This window comes from Platichthys flesus, chromosome 3 (genome assembly GCF_949316205.1).
Source record: "Platichthys flesus chromosome 3, fPlaFle2.1, whole genome shotgun sequence".
NCBI classification, from domain to species: domain Eukaryota; kingdom Metazoa; phylum Chordata; class Actinopteri; order Pleuronectiformes; family Pleuronectidae; genus Platichthys; species Platichthys flesus.
Genome location: NC_084947.1, coordinates 7,656,351 through 7,676,135, shown reverse-complemented (window position 1 = coordinate 7,676,135; position 19,785 = coordinate 7,656,351). Strand labels below are relative to the sequence as shown.

General features: G+C 42.4%; 2 protein-coding genes across 7 annotated transcripts; one reads left to right on the top strand and one right to left on the bottom strand.

Annotated features, from left to right (window-relative positions):
- Positions 1-1,148: 1,148 nt before the first annotated feature.
- On the bottom strand, positions 1,149-5,379 carry LOC133940647 (ATP synthase subunit alpha, mitochondrial). Its single transcript, XM_062381661.1, has 11 exons — positions 5,227-5,379; positions 4,645-4,720; positions 4,069-4,238; positions 3,766-3,939; positions 3,332-3,498; positions 2,932-3,232; positions 2,597-2,821; positions 2,399-2,506; positions 2,150-2,294; positions 1,848-1,998; positions 1,149-1,733 (listed from the first exon to the last, which is right to left on the bottom strand). Exons 1-11 carry the CDS (start codon positions 5,284-5,286, stop codon positions 1,655-1,657), a joined length of 1,656 nt encoding a protein of 551 aa, XP_062237645.1. The 5' UTR covers positions 5,287-5,379; the 3' UTR covers positions 1,149-1,654.
- A 1,481-nt stretch (positions 5,380-6,860) lies between these two features.
- ark2cb (arkadia (RNF111) C-terminal like ring finger ubiquitin ligase 2Cb) lies at positions 6,861-19,567 on the top strand. 6 transcript variants are annotated; one of them, XM_062381669.1, is made up of 9 exons: positions 6,913-7,054; positions 7,994-10,732; positions 10,855-11,197; positions 11,330-11,458; positions 11,952-12,081; positions 12,278-12,382; positions 12,740-12,835; positions 13,404-13,507; positions 15,796-19,567. In XM_062381669.1, the coding sequence occupies exons 2-9, from the start codon at positions 10,612-10,614 to the stop codon at positions 15,911-15,913; spliced, it is 1,146 nt and encodes a 381-aa protein (XP_062237653.1). In that variant the 5' UTR covers positions 6,913-7,054; positions 7,994-10,611; the 3' UTR covers positions 15,914-19,567. The 6 variants fall into 6 exon arrangements, with proteins under 6 accessions (XP_062237657.1, XP_062237656.1, XP_062237653.1 ...); XM_062381673.1 differs by lacking the exon at positions 7,994-10,732 and having other exon boundaries at positions 6,861-7,054; positions 10,855-11,185; XM_062381672.1 differs by lacking the exon at positions 7,994-10,732 and having other exon boundaries at positions 6,861-7,054.
- The last annotated feature ends 218 nt before the right edge of the window (positions 19,568-19,785 follow it).

Here is a 19,785-nt window from a genome sequence, read left to right as displayed (position 1 = left end):
TTGAGAGCAGCTCCATTCACTGTCACAAACAGGCCACTCAGAGAGCAGCGTGCAATGACAGCATTTAAAGAACGGTCCCTGAAACAATTGTCTCAGTTCAGATTTTTAATTTCCTTCACACTCAATGCTCCTGACAGTTTTATCTTTGAGTTTGTGACAAATCAAATGACCTCTTGCTGGCCCCTGTCAGGCTCCTGTGAGGCCCCTGTGGTGACCCTAGAGACTGAAGAGATTGAAAAAAGAACAGGACGGTAAATGGGGTTGAACTCCAACCATGAGAGAGGGATGTTTCGAATTTTCAAATAGAATCACCCAGAGACAAACTCTTGACTTGAGCAACAGCCGTGTCAGTTTAATTTGGTTCCTGTTTTAGATGACGCCCTCAAATATAGAAGTAGAAAAGACAAATTGACCTCAAGGAGGGAAATATTTCCTCAGTGAGAGACGTGAAAGGAGCAGGTTGGGACCACTGACGTACTTCAGCCCTGACGACTAAACTTGCATTCAATTCTTTAAGGTTGTGGTGGTCTACACAATGAGAACTTTTACTTTTGATACTTCTAAGTATATTTTGGTGTTTGTAATTTTACTAAGGTTTGAATGCATAATCTCGACTCCACAGTGAGATGTGACATCCTCTCCCACTACCAGCTTCAACTTTGTTGAGCCTGAACAGCTCTGTCTTCTTTGTGGGTTCTAGGGCCACCTAGTGGACATGAATGATGTTAACTCTGTACAAAACTTTTTGCAAGTGACAAGTTTCATGCTTAAAAAAAAAAAATAATCTAACCTAAACCCCTGATCATTCTATTGATCCAAAAAAGTATGTTTGATTGTATAAATACCATTTTTGGTGGTTTGTTTTAAAACAAAATTACAATACATCAGTATACTATGAATAATGTATTTAGTTTTTCAAATGTGAGGAGGTAAGAAATAAAACTTTTGATTTGTCAAACAATCCTAAATATGTTGGGCTACAAGAAATTAAGAATTTCTTCACATTGCCAGAATGACAAATTACATTAAGAAATGAATTTTTTCACAATCACACTTTGAAATAAATTTGACATTATGAAATATAGATTTAAGAACACACTAACATTATATATTGAAATAATAAGTTCTAAATAATAGACAATTCAAGATGGGTTGTAACTGTGAGTTTATTACCATAGTATCAAACACTTCACCGCATTATTTCCATCCCAGTTAAAACTAGGCTAGCACTTTCTTTTCTCATACTCTGAAACCAGTAGAGTGAACAGATTATTGTCCAGAAACCTCAACTCACTAATTTACCCTCTTATGAACAATTCATTACAGTAAACAGCAGATGACTCTTGTTGCTACACATGTTATATTTTGGTACAATGAAATACAAATAAACACATTTAATGCGTTTGTACTTCTCACATGACTCCAACTCTTCTGTCACTGGTGAAAACTGCTCCGAGGGCTCCAAACTAAACACTTTACCTGCTGCAGCCAACCGAAGTGCACAGTCAGAAGCATTTTACAGCACAGTAGGGTTGTAAAATTTTATTTGGAGAAATCTGTACATGGAGGTTTTGGCCTTCAGTGGGTTCACATATATAAGCATAACAGGGACAAAGACAGGGAGCTCACTGAAGAACGACAGAAGTGCTATCCATTACTCAAAGGTGGACAGGAAGGTCAGTACAAGCTGCTTCAGTGTGGCATCTGATGCCTCTGATATCATGCCGTCCACTCTGAAACAGAAAACAGAGTTAAAAAAGGTTGTTGTTTTTTAAAACATGCAAATATTACATGTATGTAGTATGACATGTATGCATTTCTTTCTTAAGCAGGAAAACAAATCTCACCTGATTGAAGTGAGGAGGGCCTGGTGCTGGCTGAGGACGTGCTGCAGGAAAGCCTTCTCAAACCTTGTGATCTTGCTAGGCTCCATCTTGTCCAAGTGACCTCTGACACCAGCATAGATGACTGTTACCTGCTCCTCGATGGCCATGGGACCTGAAGGCAAGGGCAGAGACAGTTCAGGGGTCCAATTAAGCTTTCATAAAGACAACTGTTGATTACATTTATTTTATATAAATTTCCGTTGTTGGTGCTATGGACAATACGGTGCTATAAGTGAGAAAAGGAAATTGTAATTAACACTCACAGTACTGTCCTTGCTTCAGCAGTTCAGTGAGCCTGACACCCCTGCTCAGGAGCTGCTGGGTGGCAGCATCAAGGTCAGAACCGAACTGGGCGAAGGCAGCCACCTCACGGTACTGAGCCAGCTCCAGCTTCATGGTACCAGCCACCTAGGAGGTCAAAAAATAAATAGTGACTACAGCTTCCTGCTTGATGAAAAGCTGTTATTTATTTTTTTATTTGAATGCAGATGTTTTGTTTACTAAGATGTTACCTGCTTCATGGCTTTGGTCTGGGCAGCAGAGCCTACTCTGGACACAGACAGACCCACATTGATAGCTGGACGGATTCCCTTGTAGAACAGCTCAGTCTCCAAGAAAATCTGCAGCAGACACATTTCGATTACAGCCGATATAACAGAATGATGCAGAACATATCATGAACGTGGCAGTGACAGAACTTTAAAACCAACCTGTCCGTCTGTGATGGAGATGACGTTGGTGGGGATGTAGGCGGACACATCACCGGCCTGGGTCTCGATGACGGGGAGGGCGGTCAGAGAGCCACCACCGAAGTTGTCGTTCATCTTGGCAGCTCTCTCCAGCAGACGGGAGTGAAGGTAGAACACATCACCAGGGTAGGCCTCACGACCAGGGGGACGACGCAGCAGCAGGGACATCTGACGGTAGGCAACGGCCTGGGGAGGGCGGAGAAGTAAATTTACAAAAGGTCACATGTGGGAATACTGCCTTAAATTCATTATTGATAATGAGGAGAGAACGTCCTCCCAGTGATCTGAGCTCGTACCTGCTTGGACAGATCGTCATAGATGATCAGGGCGTGCTTGCCATTGTCTCTGAAGTACTCTCCCATGGAGCAGCCGGAGTAGGGGGCCAGGTACTGCAGAGGTGCAGCATCGGAGGCGGTGGCAGAAACCACGATGGTGTACTTCATGGCATCAGCGTCAGTCAGCCTCTTCACCAGCTGAGCCACAGTGGACCTCTTCTGACCAATAGCAACGTAGATACAGTACAGCTTCTTCTTCTCGTCAGTTCCTTCGTTGAAACGCTTCTGGTTGATGATTGTGTCGATGGCAATGGCGGTTTTGCTGGAGAGAAGATTCCCGATTATTTGAGAGAAATTTTAAGCATTCTTTTTTAGATGCTATAGTTCCTATTGATCAAAACATTTGTTTCAGAACATTTACCCAGTCTGCCTGTCACCGATGATCAGCTCACGCTGTCCACGGCCAATGGGCACCAGACTGTCCACAGCCTTGATTCCAGTCTGCATGGGCTCCCTCACAGAGATACGGGGGATGATACCAGGGGCCTTCAGACCCACACGCCTACGGATTGAGGAACCCAGGGGACCCTGAAAACGTTTTTTTTAAATAAACAAATGAGCCATCATATCAAGATGATAAAACTGCAAATCTAATAAATTAGAATTTTGTAAAAGGTATTAATTATTTTTTCTTAATGTATATTAACAGTTAAACAATTCGATTCAAGTGTCTAAGATCTAAAAACTACATAACAATAATAAATGAAGACATTTCTCTGACAATGACCATTAAGAAGAATCGTAATCGAATAGATCGGTTATTGGTCGTTAAAAAACATTAATATCTCAAATGACCTTTCCGTCAATGGCGTTTCCCAGAGCGTCCACCACACGGCCGAGCAGCTCCTCGCCGACTGGAACATCCACGATGGCACCAGTTCTCTTCACGACGTCGCCCTCCTTGATCAGCTTGTCGTTACCGAACACCACAACACCAACGTTGTCAGGCTCCAAGTTAAGAGACATACCCTGAAGGAAAAAGCATTTTACACCTGGTTAGCAAGTTCCTAGTTGACAAGACATTGGCAATTTAAAAACTTCTCACAAAAGAGTTTTGTTTGCAAGAACACCATGTTCTTTGTCCGCTTTTAGACGTACCTTCAGACCAGAGGAGAACTCCACCATCTCTTCTGCCTGGACATTCCTCAGCCCGTACACTCTGGCAATACCGTCACCGATGGACAGCACACGGCCGGTCTCCTCCAGGTCGGCAGAGGTATCGGCTCCCAAGATCTTCTCCTCCAGGATGGAGGACACCTCGGCTGTGCCTGTGAAAGAGAAGACAAACCACCTGTGAGAACACGGAAGTCGTATTCATGCATTCACGGTCAATATAATATATATGTCCGAGATTAATTTTACAGCTGAAACTAAATAATAAAATAATATAAGTTCCTATATGGAAATAGATTTAGAAAATGATATTAAGGCCGGAATTATTGATTTGAAGTTTGATTTCACAAATTAATGCAATCAAGAACATTGGGAATATGAGGAGCGGCTTTGTCAAACAGTTCTATAGAAATACGTTTGCCTGTAGAAAACTCTGTAATCAATGTGACAGTGCAGTTACCAAACAGCTCTTAAAATCCCAGTATGACCTTCATGGACCATGTCTGGGAGCCTGACAGCTCAAGGATAAAGCGTGCGTCCGGGTGTTGTGGACTGTCTCACCTGTTTTCTGCAGCCATGGTCTGTGTGTGTGGAGGTGGCTGACACCGACACAGGCGGCCGGCAGAGCCTTGGACACCTGCGCACATAACGTCCCACAGATTGTTATAACACGTCTTGTTGCACGAAATTAAAAGTTCATCGTGTCCATCTGCAGCGAGGCTGTTGAAACCGGTGTGGTATCGAACCCGGGACGCAGGTTTGACTGCGCAGCGGAGGGGACATGCGCTGTCAGACTTTCTGACCTTCACAGCGTGGCTGAATGAGCCGTTAGCCGGCTGCTACCGTTAGCATGCGTGCTAACGGTAGCCTAGCTCGCTGCAGGACGAAGTCTTGACGCAGCACAAGGGCAACGTCAACAAACGCATCCGTGACATCCACTGCAGAATTATCAGCATACTTTTTATTTTAACCGAGCTCGGGTTAGTCCCGTGAAACAAGCCGCGTTCACCAGCGGTACAACAAGTCCGCTAGCGGCCTGTAGCGTTCACGTTACCCTTCACGCCCACAAGGTTCACACTGACATTACGGTAAATCGCTGCAAAGTCAACATGGAGTTGTCCATTGATCAGGTTGAATACTTACAAATCCAGCCCTTCTTGGCAGGCTCCGGGCCAAAGCTGCTGCTACTCTCACGGATAACATGTTGTCTGGATGCTAATGACCTGTCCTCCGCTGCACCGCCTGGGAGTCAATGTAATGGCTGAATGGACTCTTCTTCTATTTATGTGGCACCCATTTCACATTTCCTGCTCCCACTCATTGTTGCCCCCTGTCGTCGGGGACAAGACTCTGTCAGATTTTTTATACTGTACTTTACTATACTCTACTTAGCTATATTTTACTGTACTATACTACACTATACTATACTATACCATCAAACTGCTTAAGCTTGTGTCTTTGTTTTCAGAATCAGGTTTACATAAACAAGGAATTTGCTGTGGTTTATTTGTTCAAGTATATATATAAGAAGTATAAAAATTGGAAACAAAAATTTAATTTAGATTATTCGTGTTGTTTTTGATTGCTATTATTTTATCACTATTTAAAGGTTGGTGAATTATAAATCACAATAGTAAAATTTACATTTAGAAAATCATGTTTGCTTTTGAGAAATACAAATAATAAAAGTTGTACTGCCGAGTTTGTTAGTTCATGTTTGTTGTTGCTTGTTACTTACTTTCATATTTAAAAATGTTGCTTTAATTCCATTTCACCTCAAAAACATATTATTAATTTAATTTAGGTCCCTTTTACACCACACACAAAGCAACTCCTGTTAAACCAAGAAAAGCACAAACAATATAATGGAAATCTATATGAATAATAACAAATTAAACGTTATAGAATAATTAAGCTAGTGCATTCATTTATTTACATTTTTACATTTCCATCATGTCCATCTTTCTAACTCCTTCCCAGCTGTATTCTTTCTAACAATATTAATTAAATGAACCGTTATAGGGCTGACCTGGGGCCACATAAGCAGCAGACAATAAATGTATAAGTGGCTAGATTGATCGACCATTTAACAGATTCCCAATTTATGTTATAATGAATATTAATTTGAATGAGTACGCAAAATATCCAACCCGTCTCCATTATGCTACAAACTGTTTATTCTCATCAATGTTGTAAATACTGTTATTTTTGTTCATTTGTTCATTTTCACATGGTTTCTATTGCACTTCAGTTTGTCCTGGAAGAGGGATCGTCACATGAGTCTCTCTCTGAGGTTTCTATGTCGTCCCCCCCTGGCTATTTTGGTAATTTTTCCTTACTCTTGTTAATGGGATGGAACACAGGATGTCGCACCTTGTTAAGTCCGATGAGTCAAATTGTGATTTGTGAATTTGGGTTATTTATATATATCTTTTTTTATAGATGATTGATTGATTGATGTTGCAGATAAGCTGTAAATGAGGTTTGTTGATGCCTGAAAGTTTAATAATTTGGATTTGCAGTTGGTCGTGACCTCTGCGCTTTTCAATAACCTTTGTTGCTAAATGACATTGACTGAACTTGAGCTGCTCAAATGTCAAAACGACAACTATTCAGACCTTTGCATGTGATCATTTCTCAATCCTCACCAAAAAATGTAAAATCAAAACACAAGACAACTTTTAACGGTGACTCCATTGTTCTTCGAGGTCAGTGTGGAGCTTCTCAGCGTCGCAGCATCGCCCCCTACCGCCGGGGACAGCACACGACACGTCTGCTTTTGTCAGAGTCAGACAGTCGATCCGCTCGGTCCTCCAGCAACAAGCAGCCGCCTGAATGTAGATCCGCATGGGCTCATACTTCTCTGTCTCTCCGAATAACCCAGCGGAACCTTGAGATACGGATCCCAGGATGGTGTTAGTGCATGTCGGATACCTGGTTCTACCCGTATTCGGCTCCGTAAGAAACAGAGGTACGGTATAAATATTCATATCGATCCCAAAACGTGTGCCCTGTTTATCTTAATATTCACTGCAGCTGCCCAGGCTCGCTAGCCGGAGCTTAGCCGCTTGGTTAGCTCGCGTTAGCTAGCTCGGAAATAGCGGTCGGATGATTCGCGAACGTCACTTCTATTTAGCCCGTGTTGATTTGAGATTAACGCGAACTACCGAACAGTCGAGTTTATGTTGTGCGATCGCGGCTAATTAAAGAGCAAAACCGCCTCTAAAGGGTAAGCTAACTGGCTGCTTGGCTCAGGCTATGTCTTGGAGCGGAAACATCCCTCACAAAGGATTCACACATGCGGTCAAATCCTCTCACCACCCCCCCCCCCCCCCACCCATCCGTCCCTCAAAACGAACAACAGATATCAACTCGAGACGCGTTTTATTTGTGTTTGTTCTGATTCACATCACGGTGCACGGTTGTCACCTCCAACCCCCTCCAGCCGTATTTGCTCTGGAAAAAAAATACCGCAAAATAGACGTAGCCTCTCCAGCCAGTCAGCTTATCTGAGCGCGGATGATGTCATTTGAAGATCATCCGCTCCTGCTATCGCTCGCTCGTTTTCCCCTCTTTCTCTCCACGCACCGGGGTTTCACTCGGCTTTTCTCCGCGTCGACCGGCCCGTAGACTCCCCCGGTACACGGGTCAATTAGCCCCGGGGAAGCGTGGGCCACTCCCGATCCATCAAAGCATCACTCGCCCTCTTTTCCTTTTTATTTGCTAATTGGCAATTCAGCAGCTGTTTGTTTGGAGCTGACACAAATTGCAGCAGCAACAACAACCACAACAAAAACAAGTAAACCAGATCAAACAATTGATAAAGCTACAGTGTAACATTAATTTCATAACAGTGGCCTCAGTGATTTCATTGTGCTTTTATTTCTGTTCTTATTTCCCTGTTTCATAGTATGGAGGCTGGCTCTACATTCTGCATTTATCAGATCTTTGTCGTCCCCCCCATTGTGTAGCTAATGATCATCTGCTGCTGTGTGGTGTGGCGTGGCCTCTGCCTGTTCTCTGCATTTAGCTGTATTGTGAATCCCTTCTTCATTTCCTCTTTCCATCAGAAGACGACATTGGTATTCACAAAAAAAATACAAAGCACTCCCCCTTCCCTCCCTCCCCAGATGTACTCAGCCATAGACTTTCCATGTTGAGCTAAAACAATAGCTAACACCTAGACCACAGCACCTTTTTTGTCCTTTTTCTTGTCAAATTGCTGTAGCACTGAGTTAACATTTTTTATTTTTTTTTAGATATCAGTTGAATGTCATTGTGTACCTCCCATCCAGTCTTGATAGACAACATGCTGTAAATTCCTGTAAAGTGGATACATTTTGCATGATCTCAAACACTGCACTGCATCGTTGAACACCAGAATTCGGCTCATCCTCCTTTCTCTTCACACAAGGTGCAATGTACGTAATTTAAAAAAAGAAAAGAAGACCCTCTAATTTGGGAAAAAAAAGAAAACAGCGCATGCAAATCGGAACCCACATGCATGCCATGTTTGTTGTTGTCAAAACATTGCAGCAAACGCTGTGACGTGATCACTTGCAATGACTGTAAAGGTACACTGCACCTGCACACAACAACCTGCCATAACTGTCTCCATTTTTGTGTAATCCTTTTCGTTCCCTTTGCAAATTTCAAGCTTCGAATCACACTGAATTGTCAGGGCTGTTTTGCCGTCTACTGGGCAAATGAAACTAAACATTCAAGCAATCAAAACATGCTCACTGGTGGTTCATCACTTCCTTATTTTCCCCCACTAACATACGGCCAAAATGCTATCCATTTCACAGGGATGCCTATTTTCCTGCACTGCTAGAAAAAAAAAACAGAGATCCTCTATTAGTAATAACGTCTTTTATTGTTTGGTTGTGGTCTCTCTTTACCTTTTGTTCTGGTAATAGTACTTTCAATGCATGATCACATTTTATGATTCATACTTTTTTGGTTTTTGTTTTTCTACATTGACTAGTGAAAATCCAATGTAATCTTTCTGTAGTAAAGATGTACCCTGCTGTACTGGAATCATGTGCTGTAGCCAACACGTCTGCTCATTGGATGCCGCTTTTGTTCTTTTTAACCCTATATGGAGCATGGTGGGCCTTGCCTTCAGTCTATGTTGTTTATTTTTGTTGCATGAAATTATACTATTATTATAAGCAAAAAAAACAGGAAAGAAAACACAAAATCCACATATACTAATATTTTTCAATAAAGAATATAGTGTTTTTCCTAACCTTCAGTGTGCTTCTTGCTGATTTCCATTTATTGTCCTCCCTCTCCCGTGTCCCAACCTGCCCCCTCTCCACCCCCCCCACCCACCTCTTCTCCCGCTGTGACAAAGATAGACGATTTCCACGCTTCCTCCATCACAGGGCCTGAATGAGTCTATCTGCTGTCATTCATGGTGATCGTTTTTTCACTGAGATGCTTGAAAACGCAGTGTGCTATATTTTAAAGTCTAGACGAGAGCCTTTGACCCACGGCAGCAAGGTCATCCGATGTCTGCCCGGCTTCACACCGGCGACCTCCTTTTTAACCTGTACATTTTGACTGAAAGCTGCACGGCTTACCTCTCGTGGGCGTGTTTTTGAACTCATACTGCCTTTCTCAAGCGTACTCCAAGTAAATGCAATGTAGACTGCCTATTTCCTCATGATTTTTAGAAGAGAAAAAAAGAAAATTCCACTGTTTACATCAAAATTCGTCATGTATTTTACACTGTCAAGGCAGATTAAACTCAAACCGTACTGGAATTTAGCGTCTTGCACAATTTTAATCTCTTAACTGGCAGGTTTCTGTAAAATTCACTGCTTCACTTTCTGCCAAATGGACTTAGCAGAGCACAGTTGGGTTGAATCCTGCTCCGCTGGAGGCCCCCGCTATGGTTCTTTTTTTGGCCCGGGGTTTCCTCAAAGGTTTCTAATCAAAGTTAAATTTGTTACTATAGTGTCTCAGTCCTTCCATAATCAAAACGGTCTGTTTCAGCCGAAGCACAGCATTAATACCACATTGCACCACAGCACAAGCTAGCCTGTCCTTTTCTCCCTGTTGAGTCTTGACAGCAGTCTGTTCGCCGCTGTTGCCAAATAGCTGTGGTTGGAGGGAGTAAAAAAGCATTCCAGCTATTTCCTCTAGATCCTGAATGTTCATATGGCAGAAGAACTTGTCGAGCTTTACTGTAAGTGTAAGGGCCAAAGAGAAGGTCGTTTTTTTTTTTTTTTTTTTTTTTACTGAAACACGTTGAACAGTGTGATTATATTGCCTGGTTTCCTTTTTAAGAATGAAGGAATACGTCTTTAATGTTGAATAGATAGAAACTTGGCATCTAAAAAGTTTAATGTAAAGTAAATCTTAGGTCCTAAAGGTTAATTTGCAGGAGAGCATTGACCAACACTCGGCTGCAGAAATGATAAGAACTGAGCTGCGTCGAAGATCTGGTAGATTTCATCTGTTCTGATCCAGTCCGCTAGTCTGTGACTCAGAAGACCAGGAGTCACTCCAGAGGATGAAATGCAATTAAAGAAAATGAAAAGCTCACGTTGTGTGTGCAGGACCGAGAATGGTTGTCATGCTCATGGTACTTGTGGTAACCATCATTTTCCCACCCCCACAGAAGTATTTTTCACCCTAGGTAAGAGGCAGGGCTTCATTAACATGCTATATCACACACAGTGACACCACATTTCACCCACAATTAATTCCAGCTAATCTCTTCCCCTCGGGTTCCTGACAACTTCTCCTTATCCTCCACAGGATCCCATTTCAACCGGCAACAGCAACAGCAGCAGCAGCAGCACAGCCATGCTACCTCTTGCCGGCACTTCCAGTTAGGTCCTCAGGCCCCGCTGACCATGGACTTCCCCATGCCCCACCCAGGGCAGCCACAGTCAGGCATTAACCCCCACTTGGCCCCTCCTGGCCACCAGCATGGCCCTCCGCTCCACCCGTCCCTTAATTCCCTGCCCACCCCCCAGTTCCAGGACATGTCCGCCCCTCCCTTCCTACCTCAGGCATTACACCAGCAATACCTCCTCCAGCAGCAGATCCTTGAGGCCCAGCACCGACACATCCTGCCACCCTCCAGGTATCCACACAGGTCGGCAGGGAAAATTTACTGTAGTGTTAAGTGTTGGTAGGAGTGGATCAGTTGCGTAGCTTCATATATTTACTGTTTCCTTGGGGTAAAACAAAAGGATATCTTCAAATACTTGGTTATTTTTGTCGGTAGACGCACCCCAGAGAGAGTTCCTCACCAGCCCCACAGATTACGGCCTGGGTACGAGTTTGCTCCGCCTCTTCATGTGCCCCCTCAGCCGGTGGTGCAGCAGCCCCGTTACCTGGCCGAGGGCACAGACTGGTAAGAAGAATACCTCGGCTAACACAGAACATAATGCAACTGCGGCAAACAGCTCTTTCTTTTAATTTGTTAGAAAAACATGGTGTAATTTTAGATTTCATTATAGAATTCTTATCTAATTACACCAAGTATTTTAATACTAATTCTTACTTTCACACTACTGATTAACTCAGAATTTTTTTCTTTCATTTTGCTTTGATATGACTGCACCATCACCCTGCCGTCACACACTAAACGGGTTTAATACTAAAGAGCCCAAAGCGAATCAACTCTTATTAGACACTAAATTTGGAAATATACACTAATAAATGTTAATTTTGTTGGAATTTGTATGAAAGATTCAGATTTAATTCCACAACCCTTCCATGTAAATCACAGTAGGCTGAGTTATACTGTGGTTGCTACTGCTCTGCTAACAAATTACTATTTGTCAATCAGCGGTAAATAATGACTAGTGTGTAAATGACTGACTTGGTTTTGGGTTTCTGTGCAGGGATCTAAGTGTTGATGCTGGACTGCCGCCCCACCAGTATCACATCCATCCACTGCCACAGCACTATCAGCACTACCTGACCTCTCCTAGGATGCACCACTTCCCTAGAAACAATGCCTCAACTCAAGTGGTGAGCCTCCTCTTCCTCCTCCAATCAGTCCCACTCGCCTCTGTGAACTCGCACCGACTCTCCACCGGTTGTCTGAGATCAATCTCGATACCCAGCAACCGGGGATGACCTGTTATCCTGTGGGTTTTTCTTTGTTTCTCCTTCCTGATTAATGCTGCAGAGCTGACACAAGCTTCTTTTATCTGTCATCTCCCAGGTTGTCCATGAGATCAGAAACTACCCATATCCCCAGCTGCACTTGCTGGCTCTGCAGAGCCTCAACCCCTCCCGCCACGCGTCTGCAGTTAGAGAGAGCTACGAGGTTTGTGCTATCCATCCGCTCCGCAGCAGACGCACCAGTCAACATTAATTTATCACCGCGGTCTTTGTGACCAATGTGCTGGACAGGCTTGAGTGTGTAACTGATTGTCTTGTTTCCAGTTACTCTGTGTTCCAGCTGCCTTTAATGGCCCAGCTGTCTTCAATTTCATGACATTTGTTTTCATTTGAACAAGATGCTTTTATTTTCTAAGAGGCACTCTCCGGATCCTTGAACCACTAACTTATATCAATATATTCACATGTTTGATTGCAAATGCCAATTCTGTTTCACTCCGCAGGCATTTGCACTTTTAGTCAGAATTAGAACAAGACATTCACAAATGGTCTCCTTTTTTAGGAGCTTCTGCAGCTGGAGGACCGGCTGGGCAGTGTCAATCGTGGAGCGGTCCAGACGACCATAGAGAGATTCACTTTCCCCCATAAGTACAAAAAGGTAAAATAGTCCCCCAGGTATAATACCTTCACACTGAGAGGAAGAGCGATTTGATATGGAGCGGTAGAGAGGAAGAATTGGACGAGAAATAAATTAAACCAAGAGAAAAGACGGGAATGTAAAAGGTCAGCACTGGGTGGAGAGGATCATGGAGTGAAGACGAGGGTTTGGGAGGGGATCAGGAGTCTCGCAGCAGTTCAAAGGTCAAACTCATTTCCGTTGGCAGATTAGTGAGACAGGTCTGCAGCATGCACAATTCGAGGCGGGCGATGACTCATGCAGTTGTCTGCGGATATGTGCGTGGAATGAATTTAAAGAAGCGTCGGCACTGAATATGACCCAAATTCTCTGGGAGGAGTTCTCAGATCATTTAGTGCGCTGTGAGTGGGGGGAAATAATTGAGCCTTTTCCATCTGATGTCTTATTGTCTCTCTCTCTGAGAAGCATGATCAGGGGACTCCTTTCCTTGGTTCCTGGCCCACTCAGATCCACCTATGTCAAAAAAACATAGCACGCAACTAGACGACACGCTGTGATAACTGACGTCTGTTTGCTTTGCTCGCTGCAGAGAATACCCCAGGACCTGAAGATGTGTCTGGAAGATGAGGAGCTGGACACAGATGAGAAGTGCACCATCTGTCTCTCGATGCTGGAGGAGGCAGAGGACGTCAGGTACAACCGCACATTTATTGAACTGCTTTTTCAATGGGGGGTTATGCAAATGTGAGCATAATAGTTGTACTTATCATTTGTCGTCGGCTTGGGGATGTGTTACCTCTGTTATGTTGTGGAAGGGTGGAGAATGACCTCAGGAAGAACCCATTAGCTTTTGGGCTGGATCCAGATAAATGGTTTCATCCAGATTTCTTCCCACTTTATTTAATAATTCCTCTATTACTCCCACAGTCAGTTGTGTGCGTGGCTGTAACTCTATTTCAGCCACATGATTGGTTATGCTGTTCTCATTATCATTGGCTGTTCGTGTTTTCTGTCAAAACGTGGATGGAATGACTTATAATCACGTTGTATCGACCATGTCTCTATTTCAACGAGGAAAAGTTATTTAGCGATTCGGATATATATATATATATATATATATACAGTTTCCAGACGAGTCATCCCATAGACTTCCCTGACCTTTCTCCACCATGAGGTTGGGAGGTTGTGTTGTTTAGCTGAATGTCCTGAAAACGTTTGTATGAACTGCCGTGTTAATTCCGAGCTCAGTTTGTTGGTAATCACTAGATCTTCCTCCTTATGTTCTTTTGCTTGGTGAGTTTTTAGATCAGCGTGAAAATTCCTGCGATAGAGATAAAGCAGTGTCTCATTTGCACAGTTTGGGAACAGTGCTCAATGCAGTCGTTGACACAGTGTTGTTACTCTTAAGGTTGTTTGGGAACAGCTCCACGTACACATACACACACTCACTTCGTAAATATAAATTGGTTCTGCCAAGTAAGTTCAAAGCATCGGGTCCAAAAATCCTATCACAGGATTTCTTCCAGAACCTCATCTTGAAAAATAACAACTCTCTCTGAAGACAACATTAGCATTTCACGAACCTTATGATGTGTGTCCAGTGTTGTGATCTGTCAAACTGACAAAGTGACCGAGCAAGTTATTTTTTTATTTTCTGAGAGAGAAAAAAACAGTCATGAATAAATAAAGTAGGTGAAATCATTTCCAGCTTGGGGTGTTTCTAGTCCCGTGATGTTTTTAAGAGTTGGGTCCTGTTCAGAGGAAAGCTGCATTTCTAATTATGAGCTTGTAGAATATATTTATTCAGTCAGTTATGTTCTGAATCCATAAACTCTCCGGTCTCCCGATCATTCAGTAAACGTGCCTGCTTTACACTTAGAATTAAAATACAGTAAATATATGAAGAGCACATGTCTTTGGAAACACATATTAGGTTGATTTTTATTGCATTCAGGACACACACTCACCAAAGAGAAAATATAGAATGTGTGTGAAGGTCAAACAATCTTTTTTTATATAGTAACGTGAACCAGACCAGAAGTGTCCTGTGATGCTTTCAAGGTAATCTGAACTCAGAGTTACATGTTAGGAAAAGAAAAGACAATTCACATTAGGGTCATCTGAGAAAAATTGATAACTCTTGACTTTTTATTTTGACTTTTTTTTTCTTACTGGTTGATTAAAGCAATTTTTAACAACAGACAGACTCAGATCACCAGGCTGCTGATACACATGAACTGTAGAATAAATGCAAACATGTTCCTAGAGCACCAATATGTGGAGTCCTCATTAAGTAGACTACGGAATTCCCTTGCTAACGGTATTGTCAAGTCGAGCTGGGCATATTTTAGCAGCAGTCACAGTTTCCCCACAGATAAAATCAGATGTGAGCTGTGAAGCGAAACGTGATCACAAGAGGTCACTTGAGACGCAGTCTGATGCCAAATGTGAACCACAGGCAGACATCTGGGTCTATTCCAGACACAACCTGGAGACTTACCACGACAGGAGCCATTAAATCACACGCTCGTCAACCAGTTCAAGGCTTCAGCTTGGCTCTCACCATGTTATATTTTATTTCTCTGTTATTTTATTTTACGGCAGTTTGCATGTGCTTTTTAACTTAATGTGACTGGAGTAGCCACCTAACATCCAGCTGTTAGAACAGTTCTTAGCTATGTTATTTATTACAGTGTTTATAGTGTATAACTATCAGAACCATTTTCACAGTTTTCACTCTCTATGAACAAAGACGTGACGCTCAATCTCTGACATAAATATCATAAAAAATAGGCATACAATTTTGTTATGACTATAAATAATAAAAAAAACTGCGAAATAGTAAGAAAAAAAATCTTTGCTGTTTTTTCTAAGAAATTTCAGATACTGGAAACTCAAATATAAAGAAGGCATCAGCTAAAAGTTGTTTCTATGATTCATACAAAATTAATTACATTTTTTTTAATCCTCTGTGTCCGCAGGAGATTACCCTGCATGCACCTCTTCCACCAGGCGTGTGTGGACCAGTGGCTGGCCACCAGCAGGAAATGCCCCATCTGCAGAGTAGACATTGAGACCCAGCTGACCCCCGACAGTTGATGGCACCTGTCGACTCCCGCAGCTTCGGATCTGGTCTTGTGAATTCTCCATTGCCTCCTGTCTGGGGGGAAAAGCTCTGCCAAACACCCCTCTTCCCCCTCTGCATCACTCCACGAGCCCGCCTCCAGAGACGGCCGTGACAGAGGGATCAACAAAGCACACTCACCCACAACACAACGAGGGACAGGGGGTTGACGCACAGATCGGCGGCTGGAAGGTTGGTTGAATGGAACTTTGCTGGATGTAAACGTAGCAGCGGACACGTATGGACAGATGTGCTGAGGCTTCACACGATTCTGTCAGTGCACCCTGTGTACATTTCTCCATACAGCCACACACACACAGAGAGAGAGAGAGAGAGGACACTGACCTCCAACCTCCCCAGCTCAGTGTGGTGTATTAAGGCCATGTCTCTGCCACAACATCTAAACCCTTCCCCCCCCCCCAGCCCTGTGAAAAATCCTTTAAGCTGCACTCTGCCCAAGCCCTCAGCACATCTGTACAGAATATTATCAAATGATTAGCATGAGGTTGTTTGGTGTGAACTCTTGTAGCCGAATGCTTGTGGTGTAATGGAGTATAGTACTGAATAAGTATTTACAGAGTAACAGTGTTGTGTAGCAAGCAAAAAGCCTTTTGAGAAATATGTGTGTGCAAAAATAAAACCTACAGAACAGAGAGGGTGATTACAGCTCTGACGGGGAGAACACGCGGCGCGTTCAATCAAAGGCAACGACAGGAAGAGCTAGTTGTGTAAAAAGGCCAAAAAATCCCTCGGCTCTCGTCCAACGCGTTCATGGATGAACGGTTGGTGGACGCCATCAGAGTTTGATGCTGAACCCCGCTAACTGCAGGCATGGCTTCCAGTGATCTGTGTAGTGTCGTAGTCGGGGCCTCTATAATCTAGAGCGGGGGCCTCAGATGTGCATGCTGTCTGGCAGGCTTGGGCTGTGTCGTTAATATTGTGGAGCAGTAGAAACAGGGACTGTGTCTGTGCATGTGGCGCGTATACTATGATTCTGACGATCCCACTCATTCATAGAGGAGGAACGAGAATGCACCCCACCCCACCCTTCCCTCTCCCTCCCTCTCCCTCCCTCTCCCCTCTCTCCCGACTAAAGTTGCCCTTAGACACAGATCTTGGACAGATGTAGCATTTCTCTCCTAGTGTCTGCGATTAGGATTCAAAGAGCTGCTCGGCGGGTCCGTGTCTAACAGCAACTCCTCTGTGTTGCCTTGCTCACGGCATGATCGTGGTCATGAGAGGCCGGCATGGGCTTGAGGATGCAGTGCCTGAGTCTTGCCATCAGAGTGAATAAAATCAGACATTTGTGTCACCTATTACCGGAACCTTATTGCCTATCGAACAAGCACATGTGATTTCTTATATGCGGGCTATTGCCTCTGTTGTGTATCGGCTCCTTTTCATTTCAAATCTAAGTTGTTCCCACTGTTTAATAAAAAGACTGTGTCTGGTGTTACAGGGAAAAATACAAACTAGTTTGCCTGTGATATGTGCTAGAATGTGTATGATTGTCCCCACAGCCCCCCCTCTCCCATGGTAGTCGCGTACGCTAGAACAACTGTGATATGTTCGGTGATAGAAGCCGTTTTCTCTATATCATGCATGAACCATGTCGGCGTTGTCCACTTGAAGGAGGGTGAAAGGGAGAAAAAGCCATCCATTTGAAAAATACCAAACAATTGTTCTTAACATTAGTTTTTTATTTCAATTGTCGATTTGAGTTTTTTCTTTTTTTTGTTGCCATTTCTTTATTTGTTTTTTCTTATTACCTGTATTCTTTTTGCTCACATGCCAATTTGGACATGGTACTAATATGCCGAGTCCTTGTCCATTTTCACCATAGTGAAGAAAAGGCTGCAATGCTGCAAAAACATATTTATTGTTGTTCTAATGTAGCTTGTGTTTTGTAAATGCACTATAATATGGAGTTGCCTGATTTTTTGGTTTGGTGACGTGGGTTCTTCTTGTCCTAGAGTTTGTGTTTCTTCTCAGTTTCAAGTATTTCATGCTTCCTTGTGTATTATCGGAGGGTAACTTGACTGTTTGTGTTGCTTTATTTTTCGTTCCTTTTTGTATGAGACCTCCATCCAAAAAACTACAGATGGATGAAAAATGGAGGTTCGCTAGTTCACATAGAATGCTGTGATTAAAGATGCCTTAAGTATTTAACAATCATTATTTATTACTAACTGTAGCTAGCTAGCTATTGTGGTGGAATATTTAATGTCTCTATCTCATAACTTTGCAATTTAATCAATATATTTATTTAAAATAACACAAAATATTAAAAAAAGAATACCTCATTATGCATTGGTCGGTGGGGATGCTTTTGCATGCCGTCTGTGTTTTCTTTTTCAAAGGAGGAAAAAAAAGAAAATTGTTGAAAAATTGACCTGGGGGGGAGAGTTTCCCGACACATTTACTAGCCAGCATGGTGCTGTTGATCTGGATTACATTCCATTCATGTCATCTCGTGATTTTTTAAACATTTAAATGATTTGTTTTTATCATTTAAACATCGTCCCTGCTTTGATTCAAAGCAGGTGACGGGGTACAGCTCCTTTTGTCTCAGTGCGGCTCCACAGTTTGCTTGCTCTTCTCGTATGATAGCGCTTTCGTTCCCATAATCGGTCCTTATTTGAACATTTCATTGATTTGTTTATTTGTATTATTACATTCACGTTCACAATATTCAATCATATCTGGATCTCAGTTTAGTGCTTATTGTTTTAGGACCCACATAACGAGCTGTATTATTTGTTCCTCTGTATCGCTGGCAGTTGCTTTGTGTGGGGTTTTTGGAAGTATGTAACATGCTAACTTGAGCCATTGATCTTATTGAGCAAACTTCTGGTGTGCTGTGGTTATACAATATAGATAGCGTGTTTCACACCTGGGTATAATAAGCTAACTACGTTTTTCGGTGTGCATTTCTTATAAAAAATACTAATACTAATCCTGCAAATTATTATAACGTGTATCGGATTGGAATGACGCTGGCTGGTCTTACTATTCTTCTTCTTTCATTTCGTGCTCTCACTGGCCTTACCCAACGCCCTCCACAGTGTACCCCCATAACTCCAGAGCGAACTGGACAGTAGCCATAGTATTAACTCAAGCTGATGAACCGGAATGAACAGTAGAACTTAAAGCACAAGCTTTTTAATGCATGTCCTTCTCAGGTTTTCCTATGTGTATGTGGGAGTAGCTCTGTAGATGTGTTTAATATGATGCTGTACCTTCTTGAATATTTCAGATGTTTCTTTGCTGCTGAAAAAATTGTCGATTATTAACCTGCCAGTGAAAAAGGGAAGTGGCCATCTTTGTACAACACACTGCTGTTTTGCTGTAACCGCGCAATGTTTTATGATCTTGAGTATTTTATAGAAAAGTAGAAGTATGTATCAATAATATGAAAGCAATAGCTAAATCATAATGAAGAATAACAGTGAATATTGTGGAAAATCTTTAGATTCACTCTGGGTGGATTTTGTACTGTATTTATTACTAATGATGATGCAAAAAGTTGCATAGCTTAACCCAAACTGTTCTGTCTCTTTTTTATTTATTGTCTTGTATATGATCTTTTTGTATGTGTTTTTCAAATAAACTGCCTAAAACGCTGACAACTAATCTAGTGTGTGGTTTTATTTGTGATCCTGGTCTAATCATTCATATGCAATTAATCAATTAAAATGAATCAATCTTTTGCTTGAAATGATTGAGACACAGCGTCCTTCTCACAATATATCAATGTCACATTTATGTAAAATCTCAAAGATCCTTATCAATAAAGTTTATGTTGAAAAACAATTTTGTCCCCAATTAATTGTTATTGTAAAGCCTT

Coding starts and splice junctions, on each gene's coding strand:
- LOC133940647 (XM_062381661.1), bottom strand. CDS start 5,286: ATGTTATCCGTGAGAGTAGCAGCAGCTTTGGCCCGGAGCCTGCCAAGA. Junction 4,239..4,644: donor ACCATGGCTGCAGAAAACAG/GTGAGACAGTCC, acceptor TCTCTTTCACAG/GCACAGCCGAGGTGTCCTCC. Junction 3,940..4,068: donor AGTTCTCCTCTGGTCTGAAG/GTACGTCTAAAA, acceptor TTTTTCCTTCAG/GGTATGTCTCTTAACTTGGA.
- ark2cb (XM_062381669.1), top strand. CDS start 10,612: ATGCAATTAAAGAAAATGAAAAGCTCACGTTGTGTGTGCAGGACCGAG. Junction 11,198..11,329: donor CCCTCCAGGTATCCACACAG/GTCGGCAGGGAA, acceptor TTTTGTCGGTAG/ACGCACCCCAGAGAGAGTTC. Junction 12,836..13,403: donor TCCCCCATAAGTACAAAAAG/GTAAAATAGTCC, acceptor TGCTCGCTGCAG/AGAATACCCCAGGACCTGAA.